The sequence below is a fragment of the Trachypithecus francoisi genome, unplaced genomic scaffold (assembly GCF_009764315.1).
Source record: "Trachypithecus francoisi isolate TF-2019V2 unplaced genomic scaffold, Tfra_2.0 Lachesis_group17, whole genome shotgun sequence".
Taxonomy (NCBI): domain Eukaryota; kingdom Metazoa; phylum Chordata; class Mammalia; order Primates; family Cercopithecidae; genus Trachypithecus; species Trachypithecus francoisi.
Genome location: NW_022681462.1, coordinates 79369102 through 79390489, shown reverse-complemented (window position 1 = coordinate 79390489; position 21388 = coordinate 79369102). Strand labels below are relative to the sequence as shown.

Genomic DNA, 21388 nt, shown 5'->3' with positions numbered 1-21388 from the left:
GGGATTACAGGCATGAGCCACCGTGCCCGGCTGGGAAGTGCTTTTTAACTCTGTTCCCTGATACTCTTTATGGACTAGTAACGTTGTGGTTGTCATTGGTTGTTTTTGAATTAAGACAGATTTTTTCGTGTCTTGGGCTGTGTGCGTGCCCATGCGTGCTGTAGAGCTAAGATCCTGCACTATTAAGAAGAAGATGTTCTTTTTTCTATGGCATTGGCTTGTTTTACAGTGAAAGAATGGATTTCTCAGAACTTTATGCTAAAAACATATAGGCTGGTGAGCTGTAATTTCAAAAAACACGGAAGAGAACTTCTGAAATCATAATGATAAATATTCAGCATTATAAACTGATGTATTGATTTTAAGTTAGAGTCATTGTCTTTTTGTTGGGTAGACATGAGCTGTTAGCATCACTTTTGAAATAAAAGAAGTCTCGTGGCATTTGCCACTTGAGTGAGACTTGTGTCTCTGAAGTCATTGAATCACCGAGCCAGCCCTTGACCAGTCACTGGGGCAACTTCTTTTGTGTGTGCTCTGAGCTGCTCTGCTAGTTAAAGCTATTTGTTGACTCAAATTGAAGTTAATGCATGTTTATAAAGGTAAAAACTTTTGAGTTTTTACTCAAATTAGGAGGGGAAAAAGAGAGTTGGCTGCTGAGGTACGGACTTACAGAGTCAGAGAGTTTTGGGTATGAATCTCTTTGGTTGGGGAGTGAAGGCTTTGCTTAGATTGGACCTGTCAGGAGGGGTGGGCTGTTTCTAAAAAGTGGAAGCATCATTGAGGCTTCTTGGACCTGTTAGGAGAGTACCAAGAACACACCAGGTTTTCCTATTTGCTGTCTTTTTTCCGTACCGTAGGGGTGGGAGACGGGACAGAGAATTATGAATTTCTCTTCCCATTGGAGGGATTGCTTTTTGAAGTAGTGAGAAGTAAATCACCCAAGAGCTTCTCTCTTCCTCCCTTTTAAAATGTCTTTTGTTGGCTGGTGGGCATTTGTATTTGTTCATTAATGATGTTTTAGTGTTTGAAATACTAAATAAAAACATTGTTTTTCTTGTTTTCCAGGAAAGTCCCCAGAGGAAAAAAAGGAAATCAGAAGCTGTAGGAACGAGTAACCAGACCGACTTACTGGCTCTTGGCACAGCAGTTGGTAGCATTTTATTATACAGCACAGTAAAAGGAGAATTACACAGTAAATTAGTAGTAAGTGTGTATATATTTTATTTAAAAGTGATGTGACAGGGAAGCTGATTGCTAGAGATTATTAAAAAACACTTAAGGGTATGTGATTGATCTGTGCTGTAGGGACAGTTTTCAGTCTCATCTACGTTTAAGTAGTTGAGTAGTAATATTTGATAAAAGCTGTAATAGTTAACAGCAGTCCTTATTATGGGTCAGAGGATGAAGACTTCTTGACTAGGTTTAAAATAAGGAAGGGTTACAGGAACTCTAAGGAATCATAGATAGCAACTGTGGGAAGCAGCTCCCCAACTCTTGACCTAGGGGAATAACGGAGGCAGTTGGAGTTACTGCTGACACTGAGATCTTTTAGGGGCAGGTGTTGTGCTGCTGTTGCTGTCTCTTGAGGAGTGGCCCCACGGGCATGGGATCCAGATCTCAAACTGAGAAGGAGGCTCCAGCTGCCTGGTGCTAGTGTCTCTGACGGAGGTGATGAGACTGGTTCTCCTAGGGTTGGAAAAATTGCATATTGGGTTCAGCTGCTGCTGTTGGGCATTACCACTGTTGGGGTGATGCAAATAAAGAGACAGGAAGGACAAGTCCCTTTTGTCTCCATCCTTGTCTCCCTCTAGCAGTTCCTATTGGCAGAGCCTATGGATCCAGCTGGGAAATCAGAAATCAGGTTTGCTGAGTCTCAGCATCACAGCAAAATATAAAGGGCGGGTTTGGCATTGGAAGACAGTAACTGAACTGGCCTAGTTGGTTCAGACAATATCTATTGCAGTGTGTTTTTGTTCGCTGGACTTCTGTATATAGGAGTGTTTTAAGTTTTTTGTTTTAAGTAACATCTATAGAAAATTTCTAACTACATAAAGTTGAAAAGGAAAAAAATTTATACCTAAGTCTCTCACTGAGAGATCTTCTTAATAATTTGTGTATTTCTTTGCTTTATACATACATTAAAAAAAATATGGTTGGCCATCTGTTCATCTAGTTTGTATCCTGATTTTTTTCATTAGGTTACAACATAACTGTCTTTTATATTTGTCAATAACTGGTTGTAGAGATTTTTAATGCCAGCCTAAAATCCCAATAAGTGGAATAGTCCGTTATGTTACTTAACTTGTTGACCATTTAGGGGTTTCCAAATTTTTAAATTGTTGTAAAACAATGAATTTTTTTTTTTCTTACATGGATTCACAGAATTACTAACCTAAAATTAGTGAGCCAAAGCTATATATGTAGTATAAAAATACTTTCTGGAATAATTTTTACTAATTTATGCTTAATATCAGTGATAGGAGATAAGTACTTTATCTCAGCAGTATCATTCATACTGAATAGCCCATTAAAACAGCAACCATGACAACAAAGAAACAGATAATTTGGTAGATGAACATTTTAATCTGATTTTAAGTTTGCATTTAGGAATGTATTGCTTTTTATTAAATATTACAAAAATAATACTCAACTATAAATGAATTTTAAAGCATTCAGAGATCTGTCTCAAGAAGGCATCCTTCCTTATATTCTTCCCCACCCCAAGTTGAGTGTGGTCCTCAGGTGAGCTCTTACATCTACTATAGGTAGGAGGCTGTCCTTTAATTTGATAGGTTTTTTGTGGTCAGCAGGTACCTAGCATCTTGTGCAGTGTGGTAGCCGCTCAGCTGCTGTGGCTGCTGGAGCTTAGAAAACTTATTTTTTAAAGACAGAGTCTCACTCTGTCGCCCAGGCTAGAGTACAGTGGTGCGATCTCAGCTCACTGCAACCTCTGCCTCCTGGGTTCAAGCGATTTTCGTGCCTCAGCCTCCTGAGTAGGTGGGATTACAGACGTGCACCACCATTGCTGGCTAATTTTTGTATTTTTAGTAGAGATGGGGTTTTGTCATGTTGGCCATGCTGGTCTCGAACTCCTGGCCTCGTGTAATCTGCCTGCCTTGGCCTCCCAAAGTGCTGGGGTTACAGGCATGAGCCTCTGTACCCAGCCTAGAACTCCTTTTTATATCATTTCAGTACCTTACAAGATTGTAAATACATCTTTGACAGGGACAAATTTATCAAAAAGGAGTCAAGAGGGTCAGGGTGAGGGGTGCTGGGATGGTATGGTAAAGTGGAAAGGGACCAGGCTTTGGAGCTAGTCTGTCCTGAGATTGAATCCTACTAGCTGTGTGTTCATGTGTGAATAATTTAACTTCTCATTCCTTAAGTGGGTATTAACAACCTACCTTGCATTTTTTTTTTTTTTTTTTGAGACGGAGTCTCGCTCTGTCGCCCAGACTGGAGTGCAGTGGCCGGATCTCAGCTCACTGCAAGCTCCGCCTCCCGGGTTTACGCCATTCTCCTGCCTCAGCCTCCCGAGTAGCTGGGACTGCAGGCGCCCGCCATCTCGCCCGGCTAGTTTTTGTATTTTTTAGTAGAGACGGGGTTTCACCGTGTTAGCCAGGATGGTCTCGATCTCCTGACCTTGTGATCCGCCCGTCTTGGCCTCCCAAAGTGCTGGGATTACAGGCTTGAGCCACCGCGCCTGGCGTACCTTGCATGATTTTATGAAGACTTAGATGTAATAATATATTGAAAGTGCCTGGCTTGTAAGTGGTATTTAGTAAATATTTGTTGAATGAGTAAGTGAACAAGTGAGTGAACACATTGCTAAATTGCTTTCCAAAAGGGTATGCTAGTTGACACTGCCGCTGGCAATAGTATTATGTAATCTCACCAGCATGGGCATCATAAGGCTAAACACATTGCTACAGGGACAGACTAAAAATGCCACTTTGTTTTTGTTTGTATTTCTTTGATTACTAACAAGGTCGAATATTTTGGTATATTTTCTTTTTTTTTTTTTTTTTTTTGAGGCGGAATCTTGCTCTGTCGCCCGGGCTGGAGTGCAGTGGCCAGATCTCAGCTCACTGCAAGCTCCGCCTCCCGGATTTACGCCATTCTCCTGCCTCAGCCTCCCGAGTAGCTGGGACTACAGGCGCCCGCCACCTCGCCCGGCTAGTTTTTGTATTTTTTAGTAGAGACGGGGTTTCACCGTGTTAGCCAGGATGGTCTCGATCTCCTGACCTCGTGATCCGCCCGTCTCGGCCTCCCAAAGTGCTGGGATTACAGGCTTGAGCCACCGCGCCCGGCCATATTTTGGTATATTTTCTAACTGAATTCTTTCTATGGAATGTATCTGTTCATGTCTTTTAGTTATTTGCGTGTATATAAGAATTAGTTCTTTGAGTACACAGCTGATAGGAAAGTAACTGAATGTAACATTTTAAAATGTTTTTCTTTTGAAGTGGTAACAATGTTATTTGGAAGTAGCTTTAGTAATTTTGAGTAATCACTTTTATTCTTAGGTATGTACATAGTGATATTTCATTGTATATGTATTTACTTTATTCCTGCAAGATTTTAATACATAAAGCTAAAAATGGTACAAAAGTAAAGTAACTGTAGGAGAGATGTCACAAGGTAGCATGTGACTATTTGTCAGATGAGTTACAGCAGTGTTGGGAAGGCCTGGAGGAGAAGGGTTTTCATTTGGACCTTCTGGGATGGGTAAGATTTGGATAGAGAAGGGTGGAGAATCCTTTCAAGGGTGGAGAAAGGAAGTTGGGGAGATGGCAAGAGCAAATGCAGGGAGACCAGAATGTAAAAGATTGACTTGGCACAGAGTAAACTAATTTAGAAGAGGGGCATACCAGGGGGTAATGGATAATGGATAAATGTGACTTTAGGTGGAAAGAATGAAATGCTTGCATTGTGGGTGATTTAGTACCTCATTCTGCTAAGCGAGTTAGTCCTGGAATGTTTGTGAGATGAGAAACATGAATGAGCTCTTCTCAGTTAGTTTCTATTCCTATGTGCCTCTTAGTGGGCATGTTGCTGTGCTGTAAATGTGTAAGTATTGTTTCTATGCTATGGCCCCATAGTACAAGTAAACATTTAGTGTTTACCTGAAGTAACAGTGATTTTTGATTTGAGACGTAGCTTTGGTACTTTTTTAATAGGAGACTTTTTAAGAATATTTTTGACTAGATTTTTACCTTAAATGCTGACTTGGGGTGTGAAAGTAGTTTGTTTAATTTTAAACAGAGGAGAAGGAAAGTTAACATTTTGAAGTTCTAGCTGTGTATCTCTTTTTTTTTTTTTTGGATATGGAGTTTTGCCGTTGTCACCCAGGCTGGAGGCAATGGCGTGATCTTGGCTCACTGCAACCTCTGCCTCCCGCGTTCAAGTGATTCTCCTGCCTCAGCCTCTCAAGTAGCTGGGATTACAGGCATGCGCTACCACACCCAGCTAATTTTGTGTTTTTTTTTTAGTAGAGACGGGAGTTTCACCATGTTGGTCAGGCTGGTCTCGAACTGCTGACCTCAGGTGATCCACCTGCCTCAGCCTCCCAAAGTGCTGGGATTACAGGTGTGAGCCACCACGCCCGAGTTGTTTATCTCATTTTTGATACTGGAAAACTAAAATGGATAAAGGTTAAAGTTTTTAGTTAAGGCCTAACATTTTAGTTAATTATTTGGTAATGACTCTAGGGTTCATATTATCATAACATATAAGACAAGTTTTATTTTCTTCTTGAATTTTTTTTTTGTACACCATAAATGTCTTCATTTTTATTTGTCAGTTAAAAAAAAGAGCCGGGCACAGTGGCTCACGCCTGTAATCCCAGCACTTTGGGAGGCCGAGGCGGGCGGATCACAAGGTCAGGAGATCGAGACCACGGTGAAACCCCGTCTCTACTAAAAATACAAAAAATTAGCAGGCTGTGGTGGCAGGCGCCTGTAGTCCCAGCTACTCAGGAGGCTGAGGCAGGAGAATGGCGTGAACCTGGGAGGCAGAGCTTGCAGTGAGCCAAGATTGCGCCTCTGCACTCCAGCGTGGGGGACAGAGCAAGACTCCGTCTCCAAAAAAAAAAAAAAGAAGAGTTGACTCCTACCTCTACAGATTATTAACTGCATCTCTAACATGGTTGCCTCTATTTGCCTTTCACATCCTCTGCCAGTGACTGGCCTCAGATCACCATTGGAACCTTTAAAAAAAAAATACACGATTGGCTCTATCTAGTTCTACTGATCTAAAATATCCACGTATGGGCCAGGAGCACTGGCTTATGCCTGTAATCCCAGCATCTTGGGAGGGTGAGGAAGGAGGATCACTTGAGCCCAGGAGTTTGAGACCAGCCTTAAATTTTTGTTTTTAATCTACAGAGTGGTGGACATGACAACAGAGTCAACTGCATACAGTGGCATCAAGACAGTGGCTGTTTATATAGTTGTTCAGATGATAAGCATATTGTGGAATGGAATGTACAGGCATGCAAAGTAAAGTGGTGAGTAACATTCATGGTATCAGGAAATGCGGTAGAGGTGGATAAATGCTGGACTTACGGGGAATGCAGACATTAATAAGGTTATAGGTTCCATTTTCAAAGAACCTTTAATCAAATTGAGCATGCAAGATTTTAATACATAAAATACTAAAATACATAAAATACGTAAAAGCTAAAAATGGTACAGAAGTAAAGCAACTGTATGAGAGATGTCACAAGGTAGCATGTGACTATTTGTCAGATGAGTACAGTAGTGTTGGGAAGGCCTGGAGGAGGAGAAGGGATTTCAGTTGAACCTTCTAGGATAGGTAAGATTTGGATAGAGGAGGATGGGATAATCCTTTCAAGGGTGGAGAAAGGAAGTTGGGGAGATGGCAAGAGCAAATGCAGGGAGACAGGAATGTAAAAGATTGACTTGGCACAGAGCAAAGTAATTCAGAGGAGGGACATACTAGGGCATAATGGATGGTAGATGGTATGGGTGAAAGTATCCTAAGAGCCTGGCTTTGTGTCATAGATAAAGGTCATAGACAGTTAATTATAGTTCAACCACCTGATCCTGAGGTTGGCTGCGTAGGGGATGCTTAGTAAATGTGGGCTGTTGAATATAGTTCCACTTACTGTGTAGTTGAGGACCCTCATGAGGAAAATGATGCCCATGGTCCTGCAGCTGCCAGAGAAGATCCTGCTCTTTTGAGTTCTGGTATAGTTGGGGTTTTAGATTCTGTGTGGTATGCAAGAGAGAGCCACTGGCCGAGTGCAGTGCCTCACACCTGTAATCCCAGCACTTTGGGAGGCCAAGGTGGGAGGATTTCTTGACAAGACTGAACAACATAGAACCACCTCTTTACAAAAAAAAAAAAAAAAAAAAACAGTTGGGTGTGGCGGTATACATGGCCTATGACCCCAGATACAATGGAGTCTGAGGTGGGAGGATTGCTTGAGCCTGGGAGGTTGAGTCTGTAGTGAGCCATGATTGTGCCACTGCACTCCAGCCTGGGTGACAGAGCAAGATGCCGTCTCAGAAAAAGAAAAGGGCGGGCTTGGTGGCTCACGCCTGTGATCCCAGCGCTTTGGGAGACCGAGGCAGGCAGATCACGAGGTCAGGCGATCAAGACCATCCTGGCTAACACGGTGAAACCCCGTCTCTACTAAAAAGATAAAAAAAATTAGCTGGGCATGGTGGCGGGCATCTGTAGTCCCAGCTACTCAGGAGCCTGAGGCAGCAGAATGGCTTGAACCCGGGAGGCGGAGGTTGCAGTGAGCCGAGATCGCGCCACTGCACTCCAGCCTGGGCGACACAGCGAGACTCCATCTCAAAAAAAAAAAAAAAAAGCCACTGCAGGTCAGTGTTGTGGGATAGAGTATTCTGAGTAATGCTTTAGGAAAAAGTAATCTGTCAGCAATGTGTACAATTTAGGGAAAGGAGCTAGTTAAAGTCAGAGAAGGCAGATAGATTGTTACTGTAATCCGGTTGTAGGATGGTAAGTGTGGGAAGTTAAAATGGGAATGATCGCAATCATTGAGTTGGTGTGGAGGAGGGATATTGAGTTTAGTTTTCAACTTTACTAACCAGGCAAGTAAACCAATTTAGAGGGAGGACGTACTGGGGGATAATGCATGGTAGAGGATAGAAATTATGGTTACAAGAGATAAATGGTTTTGGGGTTTTTAGACAAGTTGGCTTTGAAATAACACTTTGTGAAAGATAAGACCCAGCAGACAGGGTGGTGATAGAGGCTTAGAATTTAAGTGGGGGTTTGGGGTTGGAGATGCAGGTGAGTAAATCATCTCCCTGATGGCTCAGTGAGTATTTGTGCTTCATTTACTTGTAGCAGACACAGTAATTTCTATGTTAGTAACCTGTTAGAAATGCCTGCAGAGATTCTGATCCAGTAGGTCTGGGATAGGGCCTGTGTTACTGTATTCTGGATGAGAGGTCACAAAGATAGGTCCTTCACATAGGGACTAGTAATGTTCAAGGAGCTGTTCAACACATTGTGTGCTTTATTGTATGTAATCATAAGCCTGTGAGGTGGCGTCTAGCCCCACTTTGCTGTTTTGAAGTAGGTTAAACAAGAGCCTGACCTCCCATACACTAAACTGTTGTCTCATAATTTCATTATGTTTCCAGCTTCATTCTTATGCTGCTGTTACTTGATTTTGTTTTCTGTTCTAGACGCTATGTATTGATTTTCTGTTGTAGAAGATGAGGATTTAGCTCTTACCTTCTTTCCCCCTCTCAATTCTCTCAATATTGTCATATCATAGTGATTGATAAGCAGTATTTGTTTACGTTATGACTAGTTAAATATTGTTACAGCTGAGCCTTAGACTTTCCTATGTTTAATGTATTTTTTGTACAAAATTTTGCTTTTCTTGGGGTTTATAATTGCTTTGGTTTAATTTCATTTTATTAGTTACTAGGTCATTTTCTATTAGTGGTATAAATCTTCTCAGTTGTTTCTGGACACATCAGTCAGTCAGTTTTATTCATTTTTTGGAAGACTTCTTTGTCTTGTAAGTTCTGCTGAATGATGATTATCCTGAGGTTTTCCTTTTTCTTTTCTTTTTTTTTCTTTAGGTGGAGTTTCGCTCTTGTTGCCCAGGCTGGAGTGCAATGGCGCAATCTCAGCTCACTGCAACCTCTGCCTCCCGGATTCAAGTGATTATTCTGCCTCAGCCTCCTGAGTAGCTGGGATTATAGGCATCTGCCACCATGCCTGACTAGTTTTTTATTTTTAGTAGAGATGAGGTTTCAGCATGTTGGTCAGGCTGGTCTTGAACTCCTGACCTCAGGTGATCCACCTGCCTTGGCCTCCCAAAGTGCTGAGATTACAGGTGGGAGCTACCATGCCTGATCATGAATTATTTTCTTTTGTTCCTTACATCCTCTCTATTGTGGGTGTGTTTTGATTTGTTTGATTTGGCCTCTTTTATGTTTAAGGCATCCTTCAAATCACTGGAGATCCTGGGCTGCCTGTTGCTATTTGGAAACAAAGCATTAAAAAACTGATTGGTGGCTGGGCGTGGTGGCTTATGCCTAAAATCTCAGCACTTTGGAAGGCTGAGGTGGAAGGATTGCTTGAGCTTAGGAGTTTCGAGACCGTCCTGGGCAACATAGTGAGAACCGCCTCTCTACGAAAATGAAAAAATTAGCCAGGCGTGGTGGTGTGTACCTGTAGTCCCAACCACCTAAGAGGCTCGAGGGTCACTTGAGCTCAGGAGATCAAGGCTGTAGTGAGCTGTTACCTTGCTACTGCACTCTGCTTGAGCTTAGGAGTTTCGAGACCGTCCTGGGCAACATAGTGAGAACCACCTCTCTACGAAAATGAAAAAAATTAGCCAGGCGTGGTGGTGTGTACCTGTAGTCCCAACCACCTAAGAGGCAGGAGGGTCACTTGAGCTCAGGAGATCAAGGCTGTAGTGAGCTGTTACCTTGCTACTGCACTCTGCCTGGGCAACAGAGTGAGACCCTGTTTGCGGGGAAAAGTACTGATTGGAAGGCTTAGTTATGAGTGTGTGACTTTTCAATTGTTGCGCTTCATTTATAGAGTGATTGGGAAGCCTTCAAATACCAATATGTTTAGGTCATTCCACTGGAACCAGTTACATTTCCCAAAGAGGAATTTTTTCATCTGGTGCTTCTTAAGCCTTAAATGTACATACATCTTACTTGTGCATACAGATCTGATTTAGTAGGTGTATCTAGGTTAGAGCTTGAGAATGCATAATTCTCACAAGTTCCCAGATGATGCTGATTTATGCTTTGAGTTGCAAAGCTCCTGAGGGATTGGGGTGTGGGGAGGATAGAGAGAAGGTATTATTAGCCTAACTAGCATTTTCAATACTGAGTGGGGAAGTTTCAGGAAGCTTATCAGCCTTCTCTAGGCAGGATGGCGATTGTGTCTTTTATGTATGTATCAACATAGTGAATATATGTTGAATAGAATGTAAATGAGAATTGAAGCTGTAGGAATCGATGATAAATTGGCAAAAATTTTAGAAGCTGGTAAGGGTAAAGGAAAAGTTCTCTCGTACATTACAGCTGTATTTCTTTGATTATCAGTGAGGTCGAATGTTTTGTGTTTATCAACAATTTGTATTTTTCCTATGAGTTGCCTGTTTGCCTGTTTATATCCTTTGTCTATTTTTATTTTAGTTCTTTTTCTTATTGATATGAAGAAGCTATTTGTGTATTATGTTACTCCTTTGTAATATATATTTTTGATACATTTTTCTGGCTTTTTACATATGTATTATTATTATTATTTTTGAGACAGTCTCACTGTGTCACCCAGGTGGAGTGCAGCGGTGGTATCTCAGCTCACTGTAAACTCTGCCTCCGGGGTTCAAGCGATCCTTCTGTCTCAGCCTCCCGAGTACCTTGGATTGCAAGTGTTTGCCACCAGCCCTGTCTAATTTTTGTATTTTCAGTACAGACAGGGTTTCACCATGTTGTCCATGCTGGTCTTGAACTCCTGGCCTCAGGTGATGCACCTGCCTTGGGCTCCCAAAGTGCTGGGATTACAGATGTGAGCGTCTGGTCACTTTTTACTTATATTTTAATTTTATGACTTATTTGTGGAACAGAAGTTTTATGTAATTAAATCAGGCCTTTTTTTCTTTATAATTTCTGATTTATAATTGCTGTGGAAGACCTGTCCTAACCCCAGGATTATAAAAACATTTTCATACCCTGTTTAAATACTTTTAAATTTAATAAATTAATTTTTTTTTTGCATGTGTGACATAATGTAGGTATCTAATTTTGTTTTTCCAATGACTAATTTGACTTACTCCAGTATTGACTGGCAGAACCATACATTTTCTTCCACTTAATAACCTCTTTTGTTATTAAGGTTCCTACTGTTACTTCCTTGTTTTTCTTGGAGACAGAGTCTTCCTCTGTCACCCAGGCTGGAGTGCAGTGTTGCGATCTCGGCTCATTGCAGTCTCTGCTTCCCGGGCTCAAGCGATCCTACCATCTCAGCCTCCTGGGTAGCTGGGACTACTACAGCATGCCTGGCTAATTTTTATAGTTTTTGTAGAGTCAGGGTCTTGCTATATTGTCCAGGCTGGAAGTCTCAAACTCCGGACTCAGGCCATCTGCCCACCTTGATCTCCCAAAGTGCTGGGATTACAGGCATGAGCCACCATGCCCAGCCCCTGCTGTTACTTCTTGTTTGTGTAAGTGAATAGCCAGATTCCCTATTGCCTATGACAGCATTAATATGAGTAACAAACAGCAAAGACTTGAGCTTCTAATCATATTTGAGGTTATGAAAAGGAATCATTTGTATCTAATTAATTTTTACCTGTTAGACTGGGGTGTATTCGTGTGAATTTGGGGTAGAAATAACCTTTTTGGGTTGCAGCTTTTGAGAAATCATTTGTGTTATTAAGGGAATTAATTAAAGGCCAGCCTTCCAGAGAAAGCGAGAGTTGAGACAGGGTTAGGATAGGCTTGGGGAGGTCTAGCCAATAGGGAACTTTCCTGGACATTCACAAAGTTCATCTCCTGGGTCACAGGATGTATAGCTATCCATTTTACATTCTTACCACTCTCACTCACCCGTTTTCTGATATGTTGAGAATCTTTATCGCATGCCTGACAAAGGGAGATTGTGTTGTGTTAAGGAACCCAATCAGTGAGGTTTTATCACAGTGGTATGTCCAGGGTTAGTTACCTGACACAAGCTTTTAGGGAATGTAATTGTCATAGGACCTGAGGTGATATTTTTAATGATTACTCAGTTTGTTTTTGTATTATTTTCTGCTCTGAGTAAAGTTTTCTTTTATGTATTGAGATGCTTTTGTTTCTCTTCACAATATAGCAAATGGAAAGGCGACAATAGCAGTGTCAGTTCCCTATGTATCAGTCCAGATGGAAAGATGTTACTTTCAGCTGGTCGAACAATCAAACTATGGGTTTTGGAGACCAAAGAAGTCTACAGAGTGAGTGAATCAAATTATTTGTAAGCATAAAAATTACAGTAAACGTGGAGAAAGGCAGAAGTTTGAGCCATAAAATATTATTTTAAGAATACAAATTCTTCGTTGTCAGGTACATCAAATAGTTTAGTGGACAAAAGTTAGCCTCCTAATCTGATTTGTTGATGTTAAAAAGACTACACATGTCTACTTCAAATGTATTGGAAAAATGAATAGAACCAATATTCAAGAAACAAGATTTTTTAAAAAATTTAAATATATATACCAACTGTGTATCCATAAAAAAGAAAAAGTTACCTTATAAAAAACAAAATAGATTTTGAGACTGGGTCTCTCTCTGTCGCCCAGGCTGGAGTGCAGTCATGCCATCACAGCTCACTGCAGCCTTGACCTCCCAGGCTCAAGCAGTCATCCCACCTCAGCCTCCTGAGCAGCTGGGAATATAGGCGCTTGCTACCATGCCTAGCTCAGAAAAGATTTTCTTAATAAAAAAGTTTTTACTATGTGATGATTATGGTAATTTTGATTTCTAGCCTACATTCAGCATTTAGTCCACTTACTGTATTTGACTGTGGAGATTTAGTATTACATTTTTGGAGGAGGAAAAAGCTTCCACTCAGGGCTTACTGAACATTTGGTGCTGTGATGATGCCTTCATATTGTGGTTTCGACTCACTGAGAGTAAAATGAGGACCTACAATTCCTTGGCTGTGTCTGAGCACTCAAGTGTACGCCTTTTAAAATGGATAGAATTAAGTGAATCTTAAATTCAAGAAGGTAAGAAATAAAGGTGCAGAGTGGTAGGGTCATGGGAGTTAGAAGGAACATCTAAATTTTCAGTATTTTCAGATGCATTTTTTTTAAGAAGTGGGAGAATTGTAGCACAAATAATCTTATTTGCTTATTTGAATTTAATAGTTACTTCATTGTGGAGTTCTCCTTTCATATATGTATCACATATGGCTTGCTTATGATATATATATACTATTAATTTTTGTCCCTGCTTTGAATCTGCTCTCCTAACTGGGATTTAACTTTCTCTAGCATTTCACAGGACATGCAACACCAGTTTCGTCACTGATGTTCACTACCATCAGACCTCCTAATGAGAGCCAGCCCTTTGATGGAATCACAGGTCTTTATTTCTTATCTGGAGCAGTACATGACCGGTTGCTTAATGTCTGGTATGTAGTTCTTTTGGATTTGGGAGGTAGCATTGAAAGAATCTGTCAGAGCTTATGTAGTTAATGTAAATTATGACTATGGGACTTTATTTGTTGTATCTAATATTGGATTTACATTGAGTCATAATAAAGAATTGAGCCTGCCTACAAAGCAGATCTTTCTGAGAAAAAAATTAAGTACATTATGTAATAAAGCCTCCTGTGCTTGTTTAGTGATACACTGGACTGAATAGTTTTGTGGTTGGGCAATTTAGAAATAAGTTTTAAAAAATTTGGAAAGACCTTTGATTTTGAAATATGTGGCACCACTGGGTTAATGCAGTAATGTCTGTTTATGGAGGGCATAAAAATTCCTTGGCTGTCTGAGAATTTCCAGTAACCCCTTTTTGCAGTAGCTGCTATTAACTAGTTCCCTTTGAAACCACTTTTAAAAGTTAAAATCAGGCCGGGCGCCATGGCTCATGCCTGTCATCCCAGCACATTGGGAGGCCAAGGCGGGCAGATCACGAGGTCAAGAGATCAAGACCATCCTGGCTAACATGGCGAAACCCCGTCTGTACTAAAAATACAAAAATTAGCTGGGCGTGGTGGCACGCACCTGTAGTCCCAGCTACTCGGGAGGCTGAGGCAGGAGAATTGCTTAACTCAGGAGGTGGAGGTTGCAGTGAGCCGAGATCACACCACTGCACTCTAGCTAGACAGAGCAAGACTCGGTCTCAAAAAAAAAAAAAAAGAAAAAATCAGTGATACAAAGTCATGAAAAAATTTTTTTAGAAATTTCCTGGATTTTATTACAGCATCTGATGGTGAAGTTGGCTTGAAAAAAAACCACCCTGCTGTTCGTGGACAAAATAAGTAGAGATTAGAGATCTTTTTAGATCTCTACTTTTCTCATCTTAGTAATAATTAATTGAGCATGTTCTTCACCATATAGAATTACTATGAATTTATACAATACTCATTAGAAGTGGGACTCATCCAATATGTATTCCTTAAAAAGGTAATGTGTGGGGGTCATAAGTCAAAATGTGGGCCTCTGTTTACCTTCAAAACCACCAGCAAAGCCATAATTCCTAATTATGACTCTTGTACTTAAACAGATTTGGTTTTCTGTTTCGTGTTTGATTTTTGAGAAGAGCCAATGGAGATAAATTCTTTTAGTTTTAGAGGGTCTAACAATTACATAAGAAATTAGTAGTGGCCGGGCGCGGTGGCTCAAGCCTGTAATCCCAGCACTTTGGGAGGCCGAGACGGGTGGATCGCGAGGTCAGGAGATCGAGACCATCCCGGCTAACACGGCGAAACCCCGTCTCTACTAAAAAATACAAAAAAAAAAAAAAGAAAAGAAATTAGTAGTACTAAAAAATTAAAATCTACTACCAGCATTCCCTGGCATTACTGAGTTGCTTCAATCTCAAATGTTTTACCACTTAGGCTCCCTCATACGTAGGAGTCTCTAGCTACAAAATTTCATAATATAAAATAAAAGTTGCTTTATGTTAATCTTAAGAACCTGAATAGTATCTTGGTATAAAGGAATTAAACTTAAAATTAACCATACACACAAAAGAAAAATATTAAAACCCATATTGAAAAGCTGCCCAACGAGCTCTGTAAATTTGCATGGGGATAGGTAGAGCAGGCCTAAAGTTACCTGAAAGACACATTTCTGTGAGGACATAACGTTCAAAGGCTTCTTGCTGAGCGAAGATTAAAAGATCAACCCCAGTACTATCTTCTGTTGATTAGTTAAGATACTGTGTATAGTGGTCCGATGGCAGAGATTTTGAACATACATGAATGACCTCATGTTAGAGTGCATCTTACTCAGAATTTTTCCATGAAAACATTTAGAATTTATCAAATCAACTCTTAATTTTCTTCTGGACTCCAAAGAAGCTGATTTGAATCATGTTTGTAAATCATGTTTGTTATATATTATTTTTTAAAATGTGTACCTAAATTTTAAAAACAGCTATATTGAAGTACAGTTGACATGTAATGAACTGCACATACCAGAATGTACAAACTGATGAATTGTAACATACATATACATTGTGAAACCCTCAGCACAAACAAGATGTTGAATGCGTGTCTTCATGTCTTCTTGTAACCTCTCTCAGTTTCCAGGCTTGTTGACAGGTTTTGGGCCATTACAAATAAAGTTGCTATGGACATTTTTTGTGTACAAGTCTTTATATGGACATGTGATTTCATTTCTTTTGAGTAAATACCTAGGAGTGCAGTGGCTGGATCATATGATAGGTGTACATTTAGCTTTTCAAGACATCACCTGATTTTTTTTCAAAATGGTTTTATCATTTTGCATTTTTACCAGCAGTGTATGAAAATGGGAATTCCTTCACATCCTCATCAACACTTGGTGTAGCATTTACTTTTAGCCATTCTAATAGGTGGGTAGTGGTATTTTGTGCTGTTAAATTGGCTTTCTCTAATGGCTCATAATGTTAAGAGTCATGTTTTTGCATTATGGATATCCAGGGATCCCAGTATCATTTGTTGAAAAGATTATCTCTGCTGACTTGGTTTTGCATATACCCCTCCCCTTGTAACCCCGAACATCTACACACACCCACACATCCCTGTACCCACACTCTTATCCCTATATCAGTTCTCATTTATAGTTGTTAAGTCCTATAAAGTCCCCATGAACACTGATGTAGGCAATAACATTACTCCTTTGGGAAATAGAAGATTAGGTTCCCATGAGCCTCCAGTTATAACATTTTTGTCATCTATTTATTTTTTGTTTATATTATTTATATTGTAAAGATAGCCAACTTGTAACATTTTTGTCATTAATATAGAAAACTTTGTTATATGTTTGTTTCTATTTAAAGATACCTTATTTAATGCGTATGTTTTTGATTGATTAACTTGGAATTCAGAGCCCTACAACTCATGTCTGAGTGAAGCTTATTTAACACATATTTTCACTGTAAGGCACATCACAGCCTTCTTGTGCTTAGGAACACCATAGAGCACCTCAGAAGTATGCTTGGGGGCCATTTTAAATAGTGAAATCTCCACGAAAGCACCAAAGTGCAAAAAACCTGGTACTAGGTGACCTACTTGTTGATAGTATGAGAACGGCAGTGGGAAGGCAGAAAGTAGCTACCTTAGCTGAAGACGTTGAATGTGTTAGGCAACTCAGATTTTTCACTAGTCTACATGACTGAAGGAGCATAAAATTGTCACAGTGATTTTGAGGTTACAAATAAAATTTTGCAAAAGATGAGTTTGCAAATAAGGAATCCATGAATAGTGACAATCAATTGTATATGTGTATATATAGAGGTCTGTTTCTGTGCTCTTTACCCAATACCATTATCATGTTAATTCTCCCCAGATTGACCTACAGATTCAATGCAGACCCATTCAAAATCTTAGCAGGCTTTTTTGTTTAAGAAATTGACAAACTGATTCTAAAATTCAAATGGAAATACAAATGACAATAGGCAAAATCATTTTGAAAAAGAAGAAAAACATTGGAGGACTAAGATTGATTTCAAGACCTGTTATCAAGTGGCATTAATCATGACAGTGTGGTGTTAGTATCAAGGTAGACAAACAGATCAATAGAAAAGAACAGAATGTTACTCTTGTTTAAATCTGCTACAAATGCATTATTGCTTTCTCTTTTCTCAAGCAACCATGTTATATGGTAGTGACATGGGTGTTTCCCTTGTTTTGATCTTTAGTCACTTTACCAGTTTTCAAAAGATGACAAAGCTATTGGGAATCTCATGTGCCGATCTCCCTGCCCCCTTAGGTGTTTGCCTTTTTAGAAAAAAAAATTAAATCTGTCTTGCGATCTAATTGCTGGTTTTGTTATCTAGGCAGGTCCGATCAGAAAACAAAGAAAAGAGTGCAGTGATGTCATTTACAGTTACCGATGAACCTGTCTATATTGACTTAACTTTGTCAGAAAACAAAGAAGAGGTAAATGGCTCGATTTTTGAGAATTTGTTTTTGGGTTTCACAGATGTTATTTTTGCAGTCAAGGTTTTGATGATTTAATGACTTGAAGAATAGAGAGGACCTGAGGGAGTAACAACAAACTGTAACAAAATTTAGACTGTTCAAAGGAACTTAAATCACTGTGATAATCTCTTATGGGGGAAGGGAAAATTTTGTACAGGACGATAGTAAATTCAGGAACTCGTTATGTGAATTAAGAAAAGTTGTTGAGATGGATTTTGTTGCTAGGAGTATGTATATACAATTCTTTAATCAGATGAAATTGTTGGTGATAGGTCCTAACTAAGGTGTGTGTGTGTGTGTGTGTGTGTTTTTATTTATGTATATATACATATAAATAATCTGGTTGTTAAAAAATTTTTTTGAGATGGAGTTTCACTCTTGTTGCCTAGGCTGGAGTGCAGTGGCTTACCACAATCTCCACCTCCCGGGTTCAAGTGATTCTCCTGCCTCAGCCTCCCAAGTAGCTGGGATTACAGGCATGCGCCACCATGCCCGGCTAATTTTGTGTTTTTTAGTAGAGATGGGGTTTCTTCATGTTGGTCAGGCTGGTCTCGAACTCCCTATCTCAGGTGATCTGCCTACTTAGCCTCCCAAAGAGCTGGGATTACAGGCGTGAGCCACTGCACCCAGCCTATATATGTATATATTTTATAAGAATGACGTCCTCTTGTTTGCTGCCTATAAAAAAAGAATTTTTCATGTAAAAATTAGGGATTCGATGATTAAAGGATTAAACCTGTTGTCACTCAAGTACTTGATGTTTCTATTTGACTAAAGCTTTGCAGGATTTTGATTTGCGCAGAATCTCACGTTTTTAATGCAAGTTAAGGATATTTCACTTTTAAGTCAATTTAGTTTTGAAATGCATATTTTGCATTAACCTCTAGGATTTAGAGATGATTTAGACATTTTTCATCATGTTTTAATACTTTGAAAAAGTGTTTTGGGGAAAAAGCATTGGTTTAAAACTAAAAAAATTTTGGTTTACTGTTGTTTCTGGCTGGGTGTGGTGGATAACTTGAGCCCAGGAGTTCATGACCAGCCTGGGCAACATAGCAAGACCCTGTCTCTACAAAAAATAAAAAAATTAGCTGGGCATGGTGGCATGCACCGGTGGTCCCAGATACTTGGGAGGCTGTGGTGGGAAGATTGCTTGAGCCCAGGAGGTTGAAGCTGTAGTGAGCTGTGATCTTGCCACTGCATTCCAGCCTAGGTGACAGTGAGACCCCGTCTCAGTAAATAAGTAAATATATATAAATTCTGTTGCTAATAAACTTGGCTTTCTAATACGAAGTGGGGGCCATTGATGATCAGATCAGTGATTCCCTATAAAGACTTTTGTCTTTAAGAAAACTAGTAGGGGCCAGGCGCAGTGGCTCACACCTGTAATCCCAGCACTTTGGGAGGCCGAGGCGGGCAAATCACGAGGTCAGGCGATCGAGACCTTCCTGGCTAACACGGTGAAACCCCATCTCTACTAAAAAGACAAAAAATTAGCCAGGTATGGTGGCAGATGCCTGTAGTCCCAGCTACTTGGGAGGCTGAGGCAGGAGAATGCTGTGAACCCGGGAGGTGGAGTTTGCAGTGAGCGGAGATAGCACCACTGCACTCCAGCCTGGGCGACAGAGCAAGACTCCATCTCAGAAAAAAAAAGAAAACTATTAGGAATCCTACACTTAATTACAATAATGATTTAATGTTATTATAAAGTTGTTGGACACGCTTGTGCATATTCAGTGTGATCAGTGCACTCACTATTCTGATGATTGGACGTTCTGATCATAGGGAACTCATGAGAAACATTTTGGTATTCTCCCCTATAACTTTTTTTTTTTTTTTGAGACAGAGTCTCTCTTTGTCGCCCAGGCTGGAGTGCAGTGGCACGATCTTGGCTCACTGCAATCTCCTCCACCTCTGGGTTCAAGCAGTTCTCTTGCCTCAGCCTCCCTAGTAGCTGAAATTACAGCCTGCACTACCACGCCTGGCTAATTTTTGTACTTTAGTAGAGACAGGGTTTTGCCATGTTGGCCAGGCTGGTTTCGAACTCCTGGCCTTGAGTGATCCGCCTGTCTCGGCTCCCCAAAGTGCTGGAATTACAGGTATAAGCCTGCAATTTTTTTTAGACAAAATCTTGCTCTGTCACCCAGGCTGGAGTGTACTGGTACGATCTCGGCTCACTGCAGCCTCTGCTTCCCAGGTTCACGTGATCCTTCTGCCTCAGTATCCCAAGTAGCTGGGACTATAGGTGCATACCACCACGCCTGGCTAATTTTTGTATTTTTCTAGTAGAGATGGAGTTTTGCCATGTTCGGCAGACTGGTCTTAACTTCTGACCTCAAGTGATCTGCCCGCCTTGGCCTCCCAAAGTGCTAGGATTACAGGCATAAGCCACCCTGCCTGGCCAAAAGTTTTAAACCTTTATTTGTGTGTGTGTGATTTTTAGAGGTAGGTTCCTTAAGTCTAAATACAAGTAATTTATGGAAGAAAAATCACTTTGCTTGGAGTAGCAAAACTTCCCACTAGTCTATGTAGAGAATAGACTGAGGGATGTTTTTGGTTTGTTTTTTTGTTTTTGAGACTCTCCCTCTGTCGGTCAGGCTGGAGTACGGTGGTGCGATCTCAGCTCACAGCAACCTGTGCCTCCCAGGTTCAAGCAATTCTCCTGCCTCAGCCTCCTGGGTAGCTGGTACTACAGGCGCGCACCATCACACCCAGCTAATTTTTGTATTTTTAGCAGAGATGGGGTTTCACCATGTTGGCCAGGCTGGTCTCGAACTCCTGACCTCAGGTGTTCTGCCTGTGTTGGCCTCCCAAAGTGCTGGGATGATAGGTGTAAGCCATTGTGCCTGGGCAAGACTGAGTTTTTACTTTCTCTTTTTCTGAGTGAATTCTGTTGCTACTTTTAGATTTAATTTTAGGTTTGATTCAGAGTTTATCTTGGAATACTGTTGGCATTATATTTAAAATGCTCAATAATAAAGGAGGGAGCACAACTGGTAATTTTTGTTTGTTTTGTTTTGTTTTTGAGATGGAGTCTGGCTTTGTCGCCAGGCTGGAGTGCAGTGGCACAATCTCAGCCCACTGTAACCTCTGCCTCCCGGGTTCAAGTGATTCTCCTGCCTTAGCCTCCTGAGTAGCTGGGACCTGTAGAGGTGCATGCCACCATGTCCAGCTAATTTTTGGATTTTTAGTAGAGACGGGGTTTCACCATGTTGGCCAGGATGGTCTTGATCTCTTGACCTCGTGATCGGCCTGCCTCGGCCTCCCAAAGTGCTGGGTTTACAGGCGTAAGCCTCTGTGCCCAGCCTTTTAAATGATTGTTTAACATATTAAACTAGGAGTGATGGATCAGGAAGCCAAGATCTAGTTCCGGCACTTCATATAAGATTGTAGTTAACAGCAATAAGTTAGAATTAACATTCCAAAACAAACCTGATTATGGTATGGCAGAATAATCTGCTTATTTTATCTTCAAAAATTGCCAACCTCTCTATAGAAAGTTGGAGATTAGATTTGGATGCCTGTCAGTTGAAGTTGCAGAACGGGGAACTAGAAAATTTGATGGTAGGGAAATTATCTCTTCCCCTAAACTTTGTTTTTCTTTTTCTTTTTCGAGATGGGGTTTCACCCTGTTGCCCAGGCTGGAGTGCAGTGGTGCCATCAAGGCTTACTGTAGCCTTGACCTCCCCGGGCTCAAGTGATCCCACCCTAGTCTCCTGAGTAGCTGGGACTACAG

General features: G+C 40.6%; 1 protein-coding gene and 1 non-coding gene across 2 annotated transcripts in view; both read left to right on the top strand.

The window, feature by feature from the left end:
* Nucleotides 1–21388, top strand: part of WDR43 (WD repeat domain 43) — a 57075-nt gene that overhangs the window by 6819 nt on the left and 28868 nt on the right. The window contains exons 2-6 of the mRNA XM_033176162.1: nucleotides 1066–1203; nucleotides 6387–6508; nucleotides 12346–12466; nucleotides 13508–13647; nucleotides 17508–17610. Coding sequence (XP_033032053.1) covers nucleotides 1066–1203; nucleotides 6387–6508; nucleotides 12346–12466; nucleotides 13508–13647; nucleotides 17508–17610 — 624 coding nt within the window. The remainder of the gene's footprint in view (nucleotides 1–1065; nucleotides 1204–6386; nucleotides 6509–12345; nucleotides 12467–13507; nucleotides 13648–17507; nucleotides 17611–21388) is intronic.
* On the top strand, nucleotides 13101–13185 carry LOC117063141. The gene has a single exon (XR_004428757.1). It is a non-coding gene; the product is annotated as a small nucleolar RNA SNORD53/SNORD92 (small nucleolar RNA).